Source organism: Ascaphus truei, chromosome 4, assembly GCF_040206685.1.
Source record: "Ascaphus truei isolate aAscTru1 chromosome 4, aAscTru1.hap1, whole genome shotgun sequence".
NCBI classification, from domain to species: domain Eukaryota; kingdom Metazoa; phylum Chordata; class Amphibia; order Anura; family Ascaphidae; genus Ascaphus; species Ascaphus truei.
In genome coordinates, this window is record NC_134486.1 from 243,710,827 (window position 1) to 243,725,842 (window position 15,016).

The 15,016-nt window shown below is 42.1% G+C and overlaps 1 protein-coding gene across 2 annotated transcripts in view; it reads right to left on the minus strand.

The window, feature by feature from the left end:
* The window catches only part of HIVEP2 (HIVEP zinc finger 2), a 240,886-nt gene that overhangs the window by 41,057 nt on the left and 184,813 nt on the right, over positions 1 to 15,016 (minus strand). For both annotated transcript variants that reach the window (XM_075597117.1, XM_075597118.1), the window contains exons 3-4: positions 6,956 to 7,000; positions 110 to 5,592 (exon numbers count right to left, since the gene is read on the minus strand). In XM_075597117.1, coding sequence (XP_075453232.1) covers positions 110 to 5,272 — 5,163 coding nt within the window. In that variant the 5' untranslated portion in view covers positions 5,273 to 5,592; positions 6,956 to 7,000. The remainder of the gene's footprint in view (positions 1 to 109; positions 5,593 to 6,955; positions 7,001 to 15,016) is intronic.

Genomic DNA, 15,016 nt, shown 5'->3' on the forward strand with positions numbered 1-15,016 from the left:
CCTACAATTTAACTTTGACTGAGAAGAACTTTTAGGAGCAAAGGTAGTCTTTATTTTTAGCAGATTTTATGTATATGTGTTTTAGCACAAGTTTGATGACATTAATTACCTGGGCAAACTGCTGCTTCCATGCGCTTGATGATGTCAACTTGCCACCTCCAGATCTATGCATAGCAGCCATGGTATATATTTCTAATGAATTCTTCTGCTTGGATCTGAGAAGTGCTAAAGAAGTCCTGGTATTTAGCCCTGAGGGGTTGGGGTTGCATGAACTGATACACCATGCACCATAAACAGACGACTGGAGGGTTGCCTGTTGTAAGTGGCTAGGTTTTGCATAATTTAGGAAGCACCAGCTGACGGTGGTAGTAGTACGCAGGCTGGGGAATTGAAGAATGTGATGGAAATCTGTGTCATCTTTTACCCGAATATTGGAAGCCTCAGGAGTTTCACTGGGGCTAGCCGACATCTGCATCAAAATGCCAACAGATGGCTTCTGGTTCTTGAGTGGATCTTCATCAAGCATTTCACTTGGTGTCCTCTGTGGGCTTAAGCTCATGTCTGATGCTGTTTCCTCATCATAAAATTCATCAGGTGACATTCGACCTTCAGGAGTTTCACTGGACTTGGACTCTGACAGCTCTTTACCTACCCCAGAGTTCTTGTTCTGATAATCTTCAACACCAGGTAAGCTGGTGAGTGGCGAATCCGATGGTGGTGGTGGTGACGGTGTTACGCAAGGAAGACTGTCTTTTTGCTCTGTAGTACGACCTTGCCTCACCAACTGAGGTTTTGATGTTCGTGACAGATTCTTTTTTATGTCAGAATTAGTAAGCTCTACTGCACTTAATTCTTTAACAATCTGCCCATACATCTTTTCTTCCTTGACTCTTTTTTGCTGTTTGGTCTCAATGAACAGCTCCAAGCTGCTCGCTGGAGAAAGCATGCGTTTGCCTCCTCCAAAATTGGATGCACTGTCAGAGCTGGAAGTCAAACACAATGGAATTGCAGATTCCAATCCAAGCGGTAATGTCTGTGGCACTTTCCACAAAGGATATTGTTCTAAACCACCACAAGGTCCTAACATTTGGGCTATGTTGAATCCCAATCCTCTCATGGATGTATTTGTTGCCAGAGTCCTCTGAGATGCACTCCCTTCCACTTTGCAAATTGCAATAGATGGGCTGTTGGTTTGCGCATGAATTTGTGAAATGCTGGTATACATGACACTTCCATAGGATGGCACGTGTGTCTGAATTCTGACTGGAACAACAGTTCCTGGCACAGGTTGAAGAGAGCCAAAATTTTGAGAGGCAGAAATCGCCTGAAGGTGATGATCGGGAGAGGAGTCACTTGATCCAATACTGTGGTCTCTTTGTAGTTTTGAAAGGATATTTTTAGATTTCTGCACTGACGATTCTAAATATGGCTGGTAGCCTTTTTCCATACCATGCAGGTAATTAACAGGTTTGCTCCCAGTATGCTCTTGAGCATGCTCAATATAATGCGTGGGGTGTAATTCTGACTGGATCGGTTGCTTGAAATATGTTTTTTGTAGTTGTTGTAAATGATGCTGGAAATGTCTCTGCAAAGGGTCTACACATGAAGGCCACAAAAGAGGATGGTGAACCGGTAACTGAGCCATACATGCTGAAGGATAAGGTAACTGAAATGCATTATGAACTGATGTAAATATGACTTTATCAGGGTGTGTAAATGCATGCTGCTGGTCGGCTAAGTGTCTTTTGGGCATATAAGAGGCGTGATGGGCTAAGGGATTTCTTAAACCATCGTGGCTAACAATCGACTGTTGTGAATAGTGGGATGAGGTATTGGTAAGTTGTGCAGAAGAACCAACAACTAGATTTCCAGAATCGTCTGATAGAAGACTTGTGGAACCTGATAGGGAAGATGAGGGGGAATGATGCCAAGCAACCTGTGTAGACCTACGACTGTTATGTATCTGATCTGATTGCTCTTGATTTCCAAGTTGTTCCTGATCAGTCTGTGTATTTTCAGGGAAGCCACTGAAAGAAGCCTGGCGTACTAGAAAGCATTTTTTTCTCTCACGTGCTGGAGATAGCGTTGTAGTGCTGGCCCCAGCAACTGAAGCATGAGTTAGGTTACCATAGTCAAAAGATTTGCTACGAATCTCAGGGATTTCAGTGAGGTTAGGGCATGGCATCTGTTCTGACGAGGAGCGCCTCATTTCTTTTTGATGGTGGTGGCCAGGTACAGAAAGTGAATAGGAGCCAGGAGGAACAGTTAAAAACTCTGCCTGCCTTCCTATTTCATCTTGCTTCGTGGGGGTTGTAGATTTCATCATTTCTTCCCTTTCAAAGGACATTGAAAAGCTGGAGCTGTGGGATAAATTACTCTCCTGACTTGGGCTGCGAGAGAGACTTGTGCCTGTCGATTCAAAGCTAGACTCCCCTGATGAATTCTCCATGTCAGCCAGACGAAGACGCTTCTTTTTCGGTGGTAGTTTCTCTGCAGGGAGTTGAGAAAGAGTTTCACTTCTCTGAGGCCACTGGAATTCTTCTGCTATCTTTTCTGGTTCTTTAACCGGTATTTCTGTCTCCTTCTCAGGTTTGTCTGGCTCCTCTGTAACACGAATCTCAGGAACCGTTATATTGTGTTGACGAACCAGCCTAGGTGGCATGTGATATACTGACTGTTGTGGCTGCTGAGACGGAGATGGCCTCCCTGTGGCTTCAGAATTTTCTGCTAGCTGAGTCCAGTCTGGACTCATTGGGGACATTGTATTTCCACTGTCACATATTTCAGAAGGTGAACAGGCTTTATCTTGCTGGCAAGCAATAAGTTCAGTAGATTCAGACCTTTCAAAAGAGTTAGGCCTGCTCAAAGAGTTAGTGTGCTGAATTACAGAGATGACATTACCAGGAGGCTTCCTACTGAGCGGGTCTGTGTTTTTGTCTGGATCAATACCTAAAGACTCATCTAATACAGGTACTGGACTACCTGACTGTGGATGTGGTCTAGAAGTTTCAAAGCGCTCTGGTGGCCCACTGTAAGGGTACTCTTGTCCTACAATAGTAAATCCAGCCCTGGTAGCTTCCTGAATTTGAGATTTAGTATCAAAATCTAACATGACTGGGCTGCCTATTGAACTGCCCATCCCACTGCAGGGCAAACAAATATCTTCCTCATCCCCAACACTCTTCTCCTTCCTGCGCTTTCTGTTTTCAATCATTGTACCAAACCTCGATGGTGAAGGTGCCGTAATATCTATAAAGTATTCCCCTCCAGGCTTGACATCTCTATATCCCTGTTTGTGAGATTCAAATTCATCCCACCTTTTGTGGTGCTTTCCTGAGGTGTTACAGTCATATACAATTCTCTCCACAGCTGCCAGTTTCTTTTCTTTCGAGGATAGCGCTTTTTCATGCATGATTATCCTGCTGTATGTGGCAACTGCATTCTTGGACATCCTGCCATAAGGGTCAAAATCAGACTGGCCCTCCAGTACGGAGGGTAGCTCAAAGGCACCTTGTCTTCTTAGCAATCGTTGATGAGGCATGCCACCTGTCCCTGGGTAAAATACATCATCAGAACATGTCATACGCTCATCAAATGAATGACTTCCTCTTATAGAAGGAGGGATGCTTAAATTAGTTCCAGAAGACGTTGGCATAGAGTTGCTTCTGATAAGTGGTGAAGTATCTCCAGGAGCTTCTAAAAGCCCTGCTGTATGGCTCTGTTGAATTTCTGGATACAGTTTTGTTTCACGTTCAGCAGGCTCTGTAATAATATGTGATTTGTATGATTCAGAACCGTGAATGCCAGATAATCTGCTTGACTTCATACTCCTAAATTTACTATGTTCTAATAAGCCTTCTCTCTTTGTAATATGCTGTGAAAAATGTTCATCAATCATACTAGGGTTTATGATCGGTAAGTTGGCCTCTTGATTTGATACTGCAACTGTTAGAGCCGTTCTTGGACTAAGCCTGCAGTATTTGCCAAACATGATTTCCTCATAAGATGTTGCATTTGTGTTTGGAGGGCTTATTTGCTGCTCTGCACTTTCTGAGCGTGAAAAATAACCAGAATCAGTGCTACCTTTACTATGCGGACTCAGAAGATTTAAAGAATGCTCTGAGTCTTGCCCTTTCTTTTCTGTTAGTCGTAGTGCAAGTTTTTGCCTGATTGTGTGGGACTCATCCGTTTTACCACTTAATGATGGGTTGTGCAATAATTCAGAGCCCATAAAATGGGAGCTTTCACTGGGTAACTGAATGCCACTTTTGGGGATGATCAGTATTGGCACTTTTATTGGGCTTCCTAATGACTCTTCTGAAGAAGCATGGAAACCAGGATCGAAAAACTCTCCACCTCTGCCAATTAGGTCACGTGGAATTTGTGGAATCGGGCTCAGTTTTTCAGAACCTTCAACGAGTAACAAGGTCTCTTCATCAGTGTCGGTGCTCTGTTCCCCATCAGAATGTGTTTCTGTTTCCACATCAATACAAGACGCATCTAAATCTAACTTGGAAACAGGTGAGTCTGTGAAAGGAACTAGCCCGGCTTTGATAGCATGGGCATGCGACTTCCTGTGCTTGTACAAGTTGCTCTTTGTCTTGAAAGAGAAACCACAGGGTACACATGGGTATGGACGCTCTCCTGTATGAGACCTAATATGTTTTTTCAGCACACTAGGTTTGGCACAAGCCCGGGTGCAGTACGGACAAATATATTTGCCAGGTTTTTTGGGCTTTTGTTCCTTTTTGTGAGTGTCTTCTGATGGCTCGAGAGACTTTTGTGAATATTGGCTATAAGCAGAAGTAAGTCCTGAATGTTTCTTTCGGGAGAATGCTGCACTATGTCCATGCATTCGGAAGGAGAATAAGTCCTCTGAGGCAACAGGTTGCAAGTGACTATGAAACTGGTAGGCATGTCCTTCAAGGCTCTGGTGTGGTTTCGTGCTGTGCACTAACCTTGGTTGATGAAGAGCATGCTGAGGAAAAGAAAGTGAATGCCGATGTGTATAAGAACCAGGACGCTTCTGTGTATATTGCTTTTCTGGGATTTGCTGTTCAGTTTCCACTTTCAAGGTGCTAAAATGTTGTGCTGATGTTGAGTTTCCGATACGCTCAGGATTAATTTGTAGTTGCCTCTCTCCTTCTTGACTGCCAAAAGTGCTCATTGTAGCAACAGCTGAATGCTCTTGTCTCCATCTACTTGGTACTTTATCTGATTCTCCGGACCTTGAGGTAGCTTCTTGCCCTATAACTGTATCTCCAGAGTCCATTTTGATATGCAAGGTCTTAAGTGCTAGCTCACTTTAATGCTATACAGACACATGGAGTGTGACCGACTGCATTTCAACGCTGTGTTCCCATTGTTTCCAAAGCCTTTTCAAGTCAGCTAGTGTATATCTTTGTCGACTCCTCCAAGCAGTAGTATACAGGTAATTAAATGATCGTTTCATGCATGACAAAATTATTCTCAGGAAGTTTATATGGCATTGATGGGTTTGCTGGTCTATGTTGCGAAATATATGGGGATCCCAAAGAGTTGTGCTGACCCACTAAAGTGCAGTTCTAGTCATCACAGCCACCGAGGTGCAACCTGGGGAAATATACAAAGACTTCGGTCAGTCAACTTCTTTCACATCAAATGAAATGAGTCATGTGACCAAAACACTGTTACAATGAAAATGTATGCATATAAACAAATTAATCAAGGCTTCAAGCTTTCAAGCTTTTAGACCCTATTCCATATGGAGAGAAGCGGGGTAACTTCCATTCAAGTGGACGATGCAGTAACTTAAATTAACTAATGATGCAGTGACTTTGATTCAGTTGAATGGAAGTTACTGCATCATTAGCGCTGCGTTACCCCCCTTCTCACTATATTGAATAAGGTCCTTGATTTTAACATGTTTTGCAAATTTGCTTAAATTAATCATTTAAATCAATGTATTTAGACTTAGAGGGTAATTCAATATACCCCAAAGCTTACCATCGTGGCAAAATAAACTTTTATGCCAAAGGGGTTTTCGCTTCATTGTGTTGTGATTGGCTGCTTTGGCGCACATTGAATTATCCCCTTAATAGTAATTCCTGAGTTTTTATTTATTCCTAAATACATTCAGATGAAGGGTTGATCATGTGTGTTAAGCATAACCTTGCATTTGTAAATTAGGGTTGGAGCAAAATAAACGATGACTCTGTTTAGAAACTGTCTGTGCTTTCCTTCACTCCCAATGCAGTGCAGCCAGCTCAGCGTTACTCCTACAGAACATAGTGCCAAGTATTTTGCTTTCCAGGCCAAGTCAGGTATTAAAAATGTAGGAAGGCAGTCATTGGATGATGTGGAAAAGCTGAACATTGTTATCTTGCTTACTTCCAGCCATAGGGATTAATCAAGTGTGATAGCATTAACAATGGTAAATAGCCATTCAAGAGAAGGGACGTTAATGACTTTTGCACCTTAATGAGGTTGTGATACGTCTTAATCAGAGCACCACCAAACCTCTGGCGTTTGTAGTCATGTGATCGCTTCAGGAGTACACACGAGACAACCCCCCTGTCTAACGGTAATGGAAGTAGAGGGGGCTCCACTTTCGTTTCAGTTGAGCTGACTCCTCCAATCAGCTCTCGGAAAATTGGCATTTTGCCATGACGTACAGTACCAGGTATGTCATTAGGGCATTGAACTTGCTAATGGAGTTCAATATGGACTTAGTATTGGTTTAAACTGCAGTGTGCTAAAGTGCACAAGAGTAAGCATAAATTAATGATACTCAGAATATTTAGCCGTTTCTGACCTAAGCAGGTTTCCAAAGCAGACAGAAAAGTAAGAGACACAAGAGAAACACTTTCAGACGTACTGGCTTTCTGCAGAAATGACAGCATTGTAACCTTTTTCATGCACAGATTCAATACACATTTCTATTGCTAAAATTATCATGTCAAATCTTCTCCAGTACCTGTGTCCGTTAGAGATCTCACACGCATGGCTGTACTGACGTTTCCTGCGAAAAGAAAAAAATATATAGGATTAGCCCTTTTAAACAGGGGGAAAAAAAGTCCTCAACGCATAAAAAAGGATGGTATAACACACTAAACATTTGTATTCCCTTATACGTAGGCTTTCTGGGCAGACCTCATGTTTGCATAATGAAAATCATTGCACCCAGCTGCCCAAATAACGAGCACAGGAAATGAATAGTGAAAGTTATTTATTTGCTCTCTGGAAGACTCCCTGTATCATCACATGGCAGAACCTGCTGCTTATCTTAGCACCTTTTTGTCCCCAAAGCAGCACGCTGGTATTGTAGGATACACTTCTTTTACATTGTTGGCAGTGTACATAACATTGCACATTGGGAAACACACCAGGCCCATGTACCTGTCCGTAGGAGCTTACAATATATATTGATAACTGAAGCATATGGTGCCTCAGATATTTTAGTGGTGTTCCCACACAACTCCTAATAATTGACCTCCTGCAACTCTCTCAGGCTCAGAGCCACAAAAGGGTGCTAAGCTTTAGGAAACCTCGGCTCCCGTTCATATGAATGAAAGTAAAAGCCTGCTAAAGCTTCGCACCCTTTAGTGGATCGGGGATATCAGTCTCACACAGTCTATTTACATAGCAGTGCTAAAGACTGCCCCGGGAGTCTGCTTGTTACATCCATCTCTAGTTTGTGTATAGATTTTAATTATAACACATATATTATACAGCTCATAAATATAACACGTATATTCTACCGCTCATGAATATAAACAGATGGCACTCCACATAATCACAAAGCAGTGGTTAGTGATAAAGTAAAGTGTTAGAAACCCTGTCGTAAAGAGCTAAATAGGTTACAGGAAGGAAGCATATTATAAGAGAAACCCCCTTTGAGGTCATGACATGAAATTCGAGGGCAAAGATGTTATAGAAACATGAAATGTGTATTATTTACTGAAAACGTAGAGGATATGTGGAACAGATGTCCAGTAGGGGTGTTTGGGAACAAACAGGGGGCTTACTAGGAGGGGCCAGGCGACCCTCATCTGCCCTCAGCGTTTTCATTACAGTTATGCATACAGTATGAAGTGCTAGAATGCAACACTGTCCTTCCCCTTCACATGCCCATGATTCAAACTCATTACTCTGTCGCTGCTTTGCCAAAATCCCTCTACCTTACACACTACAAGTATATATTTGTAACATTGTATTGAGCTCAATGCATGCGGCTCAGTAGCACATTTTCTTTTGTAATAAAAAAGGTAAGACAGCATGCTAAGCAAGATAGATACAAGACAATAGTATGTAGAAGTATTCACTTCCACTTACAATATGTCGCTGCTCAGTGGCTTTTTCAATGTGTTATGAGTACTTCAGTATTATTCGGTGATACATTTTTTATTTGGACCAACAATAGATATTATAAGACAAGCACTCATTTACTCTGCACAGTCGCAACTGGACTGACACGGCTATTCCTACTTAGTTCAATATGTCATGAAAGCCACACTGAAAAAGTTATGCTTACACGCACGTGCTAATGAGCAGCTGTTAATTAAATGCTCACTGGGTATACTCTACCTGCATTATCACAGGACTTGTATCCTGCTGAAGAAGCACTTGAGCACATGCCATGTGTACATTAGGGGCACAATTGATCTCTATGCTGCATTGCTTTTAATTAAAAGGCAATGAGAAAGACTAAGTATTTCAGTGAAGCCAACAAGATACAGTAGCTCCGGCATGAAAGTTGTGTCAGATACCAACTTTGCTGACACCTTCTTCACTTCCTTTTAGCAGAGCAGATGTTGAGAAAGCTGATCCAACATACTTTATCTTGTTGGCATCAAAATATTCAGAGAGATTGCACAGAATACAAGTAGAAGGATTAAAAACATAGCTAAAAAGTAATGGGACAGGTTTATTTTCAGATTCTTGACAACGGTGACTTGTAAGTGGGGAGAGACTTATTTTCAAGTGATTTATGAAGCAATGAGATGGACATTACAACTCACTGCTAACCTCACCATATTTGTAATGTTAAGCAATGGTCTTTCAAAGGAAATGTAGACTACAATCAAACAAACATATTAGAAGGACCCAAATAAATAGGTACGGAAGAAATCAAGTGTCACTAATTCAACCTACAAAGAGACAGATGCCCCTAAATATTTTAAATGCCATCTTGCTTCCTCAGGAAATACTGTAAGATTCCATCTTCTGAATTAACGAAGCAATTTGCACTTTTTAGGCATATTTTCAGTTAGGAGATTTTCATATAGAACCCCTACTTCTGAGAGATTTTCTGCGTATGGAGGATTGCGGCACTAAGTTTTACACACCACTTATAGAGCTTGTATAATCTAAATGTCAAACACATTTTATAATTCGATATATATATATATATTATTTATATATAATATATATGATGTTTTTCTTGTCTTGACCACGAACTTCGGCGGATCCTGTGGGAGCAGGGAAGACTCCCACGCACAGCAGCTGCAAAGAGGTGAAGCTACCATCATCCATCTCACATGAATTGAAAGCACGAGCGTGGATCAAACTCTTCTCATATATATATATATATGAAGGAGCGGCTCAGTGAGTAAAGACACTGACTGGCACTGAGGGGAGTCTGGTTCAATTCCCGGTGTCGACTCCTTGTGACCTTGGGCAAGTCACTTTATCTCCCTGTGCCACCAAAAACATAGATTGTAAGCTCCACGGGGCAGGGACCTGTGCCTGCAAAATGTCTCTGTAAAACTAGTAGCGCTATACAAGAACATGGTATTTATATATATATCATATATACATATATACACACACACAAGTCCATAAGTTACTCTTGTGCTGAACCAATTTGCCAAATGGGTGCCAGTAAGACAAAGTCTCGCGAACACAAGAACCTAACGGACCTCCAGAAACAATATCAATGGAAGAAAAGGCGCCCCAGGGGTTAATGCAAGAGCAGCAATTTATAAAACACACAATTCCAGACTTACACAGTATGAAAGAGTAGTGCTGCCCAACCCTTGGTATCCGGGTCCCGTCCGGTCATAGCTGATACAGCAGGGGAAGCAAGGCACTTGTGTATACACGGCGTTTCGCACCACAACGTGCTTCATCATCACGGACCGATGAGGCACTTTGTGGTGCGAAACGCGCTGAGGTGCGTCATCACGTTCCGCCGAACATGTGTACATGCCGATTCTGCGAGTGCCTTGGCTTCCCCTGCTGTATCAGCTGTGAACAGACGGGACCCTGATACTAAGTGTCGTGCAGCACTACTATTTCATACTGTGTAAGTCTGGAATTGTGTGTGTGTGGTTTCTAAATTGCTGGTCCTGCATTAACCCCTGGAGCGTCTTGTCTTCCTCTCATATATGTATGTCTTTATTTATATAGCGCTATTCATGTACATAGTGCTTCACAACAGTAATATACGTGACAATCATATAAATAACAAATAATACCAATAACACATAATGGGAAGAAGTAATTCGGTCATAAAAGTGCACTTAGGAAAAGGGGTCCATGCTCTGAAGAGCTCACAATATATATATATATATATATATATATATATATATATATATATATATATATATATATATAAAAAAAATGCATCAAATACTAATTAAATGTTATTTGTCAAAAGCCTTCTGCCCTTTATTCAGTAAGTCTTGGGAAAGCAAAATTAAACTGTTCACTGTCCACTACAGTGTTGTAAGTGTTAATAATAGAGTACATGGAGGAAGTACTGTAATTGTACGTTTTTCTTTACTTGTCTCTTGTTATTTTTTTTATTTTGCATGTTCTATATGGTTAAATGGATTGAGCAATCTAACTCAATATTACAATATTACAGTACTGTACAGTATACAGTATTACAGGATAACTCCAGTATTATCGCAGGCACTTCTTATTTGTACTGGCTACATTTGAGGGAAAAAACGAGGCATCTTTTATTGGTCACAGTGTCGTCCAAGACTGCATAGATTAAACATTATTAAAATTATGCTCTATAGTTAGTTCATTTCCTCATTTAAATGTGGAAAATATGGCAATAAAATCAAACTTAAAATTTAATTTTTTCACTCTCGAACTTACACAATGGGAAATCAATATGCCTCTAAATAAACAGGTTTTAAAGCTACGAGTGATGTTCAGTGTATTATTGTATATCTTTATTTATATAGCGCCATTAGTGTACATAGAGCTTCACAGCAGTAAAACACGTGACATAATAATATAAAATACAAATTATACAAATAACCCACAATGTGAATAAGTGATTCAGACATACAAGTAACACTAGGAAAAGGAGTCCTTGCCCCAAAGAGCTTACAATCTAACTGGTAAGTAGCAAAAAAATCGTACAGAGACAGAATGTTCTGGTAAGTGCATCTGCAAGGAGCCACGGTCGATGTGTGAGGTGCATAGTATCAGCCACGGAGCTACTCATATGCTTCATTAAGGAGGTGGGTTTTAGGATACGTCTTAACAGGTGGATAGAGAGGGTACTAGTCGGATATTGAGGGCATTCCAGAGGTGTGGGGCTTTAGATACAAAAGGGGTAGAGAGAAGACATCCTTGAGCAGAACGCTAGAGTCGGGATGGTGTATAGTGAGAAATTAGAGCTGAGATGTAAGGAGGGGCAGAAGAGTGTAAAGCTTTAAAAGTGAGGAGGAGAATTGAGTGTGTGATACGGGATTTGATAGGAAGCCAGGAAAGGGAATTCAGTAGGATAGAAATTGAGAGAAATTTAGGAGAGAGCAACATGATTCTAACAGCATGCATTTAGGATAGATTGTAGGGGAGACAGGTGAGAGGCAGGAAAGGCGGACAGCAGGAAGTTACAATAGTCGAAACGGGAGAGGATAAAGGGCCTGCGTCAGAGTTTTAACAGTAGAGCAAGAGAGGAAAGGGCTTATCTTTGTAATATTGCACAGGAAAAATTAGATGTTTTAGCTACATTGTGAATGTGGGAGAAGAATGTGAGAGAGGAGTCAAGTGTGACACCTAGGCAGCGTGCTTGTGATACTGGGTGTATGATAGTGCTTCCAACAGTAATATCGATGGGGGCAGTAGGGCCAGGCTTGGAAGAAAGTAGGGCCAGGCTTGGGATCGTGTAAGGCCTATGCAGTGTCTCCTACCTTGTCTTCAGCGACGCGTCGCCATGGCAACGCGCGTCAAATGATACTGCGGGTGACGTGACGTGACCCCACGCGTCATTTTACGCTGGATTGTAGGTAAGTGGGGGCGCAAGTGCAGGGTCTGGCAGGCCGGGGGGGCGCAGTGCACAAAGTTTGTGCACCCCTGCCCTAGAGAGTGTGTAAAGAGAAAAGAGGAGAGGTCCCAAGACAGACCCCTGGGGTACCCCACAGAGAGATCGATATAGAAGGAAGAGGTTTTAACAAAAGAGACACTGAAAGTACGATGGGAAGAAGAGATCCAGGCTAGAGCTTTGTTACAGATACCAAGAGTATGGAGAATGTCAAGGAGAACTGGGTGATCCACAGTATCAAAGTGCCTCTGGAAATGCACTATACTTTGCTATGCTGAGTTAGAGGTGCTTCCATGGTGCCATTTCCCATACATAGATTTGGGGCTTTGGCCATGTCTTTAATCCTTACTAATCCTTACACTCTAACCCAGGGGTGAGCAAACGTTTTACCCCTTGCCCCCCTTTTCATCCATGATATTAGTCACCCCCCCCCTGCCTGATGTAATCTAAATCCCCTTACTTTTTTTTATTAATCGGTATAACATTTTTAAAACAGTAAAACATGACAAATGGTATAGGTTTTTTTTTAAAATAAATCAGCAGTAAGATAATTCTGACTGCAATTTTTTTCTCCCTCCCCACCATCCTCTCCCTGATTCGCGCACTCCCCCTCCTACTCATCATCTCTCCTCCTCCTCATCATCCCTCCTCAGCTCTCCCCCCACCCTTCTCCAGCTCTCTCCCCTTTCTCTTCCTTCATGCCCACCTGACGGATAGGGGGGTGATAGAGGCAGGCGAGGGGAAATAATGATACGCGGTGGCGGGCCGCCAGAGTGAAGCAGAGGAGCAGCCGGCAGAGGAGTTAGGAGTTGCACATAGGCAGAGCCGGACGGCTGTGGAGGAGCGCGCTGTAGCAGCGTAGACAACCTGGAAATAAGAAAGACTTCCGGGTTGGACCTCTGGGTCGCGCTCCTCCCCGGCTGTCCTGCTCTGCCTCCATGCAACTCCTAACTCCTCTGCCGGCTGCTCCTCTGCTTCACTCTGGCGGCCCGCTGCCATGTAATCTTTTCCCACCATCATCATCCCCACCCCTGCCTCTATAACCACCCTGCTTCACTCTGTGCCCCCCCTACAAAATACTGCACCCCGCCACGTGGGTGCCCCTCAGTTTGCGCACCCCTGCCCTAACCTCCTATCTCTTAGCATCACTTTTCCAAGCCTTAAAACGCATGATTTTGGCTATCTATTGACGTCAATGAATGACCAAAGGTATAGTGCAAACATTGAGGAGCCATATTGGTTCTGAAGAAGTATAGGTTGATTGCAAATTGGTTGATTGATCTTCATTAAGATACACAAGCTTTCAAGGTCTCATCAGAAGAAGAGATGCGTGAGGCTTCAATAGCAAGCATATAATTGTACCTACTAAGGATAATTCATATTGGTCCATACAACATACACATGTAGCCAACATTACTACAACCCGTGGTTCAATGGTTAAATGGTGCGACAGCCCCACCCCCTTCTCACACGTGGCTTAATCCCCCAAATGTCCGCTTCTCCCGCTGCATCCCGCAGCGTGTTGCAATAATATTGGCGACACCAGTGCAGCATCTTCTGCACATCAACAAGACTTTAAAAGCTATTATTGCGTTGGTTTATTAAAAGTTATCGCAAACTATGTATTCCAACTGGGACAAGTTTAAAGAATTTTAGGTTCAAAACTCAAATTGTCCCAAACCTGCTGTTTTTATGAGCAGTTGAGATATAAGCGAGCCGTGCTGCAGCACTGGCCATAAATTTGAAAAGTCCTTTCTTGACTAAATTGCCAAAGAAGTATAATGTTTTACTCAAATCTCCTTGCAGATGTCAAGCGGCAACACCTGGTGCTATTGCCAGTGTTCGATCTCCATATTTAACTGCAAGGTGAACTTCTCAAATCATCATAAAGTATGAATGCAATCATCTGTGCTTCTGGAGCAATTTGTATTGTAGATTACAGTTCACATAAACTGGAAATAAAATATGCGACGCTGGCCCGCTCGCACTATATAATCTGAAGAGAGCTATAAGCTTTGCCTTTTGGCGTGATGCTAACATTAGTTTGAATGCTTTAGACAAAAGGTTCTCAAACCCAGTCATCGGGAATCCCCAACAGGTCAGGTTCTCAGGATATCCCTGCTTCAGCACAGGTGGCTCAATCAGTCCCTGCTTCAGCACAGGTGAGTCAGTCTTCGACTGAGCCACTGACTGAGCCACCTGTGCTGAAGCGGGGATATCCTGAAAACCTGACCCGTTGGGGGGTCTTGAGGACTGGAGTTGAGAACCCCTGCTTTAGGCAATGAAAGAAAACCGCATTGCAATGTATTGTTCCTAAAAAAAAATATTTCAAATCACTATATACTGTATGTATGTATTTATGTATGTATGTATGTATGTATACATATATGTATGTATGTATGTATGCGTGTGTATATATATTTATATATATATATATATATATATATACATATGATATAAATAGCACTTCAATGATATGGTACACTACAGTATATATAATGCACTCTCAGGAAGTTAGTGCAATAATTGATTTGCTTATATACACTTTTGTTTGTTGCATCAGTGTGTCCCTTTAGCCTTTACTAAAAAGCTCTTGCCCGCACATACCTTTAATCCAGCAGTTTATAAAAATGCAAAATCTATTTTAACGCAGTGATTGAACGAAACCTAAAGCACCAGGCCATGCCAGAAGTGACTGGAATATTATATTACCAATATTCTATGAAGTTTTATTTTAGTGGCTTTTTA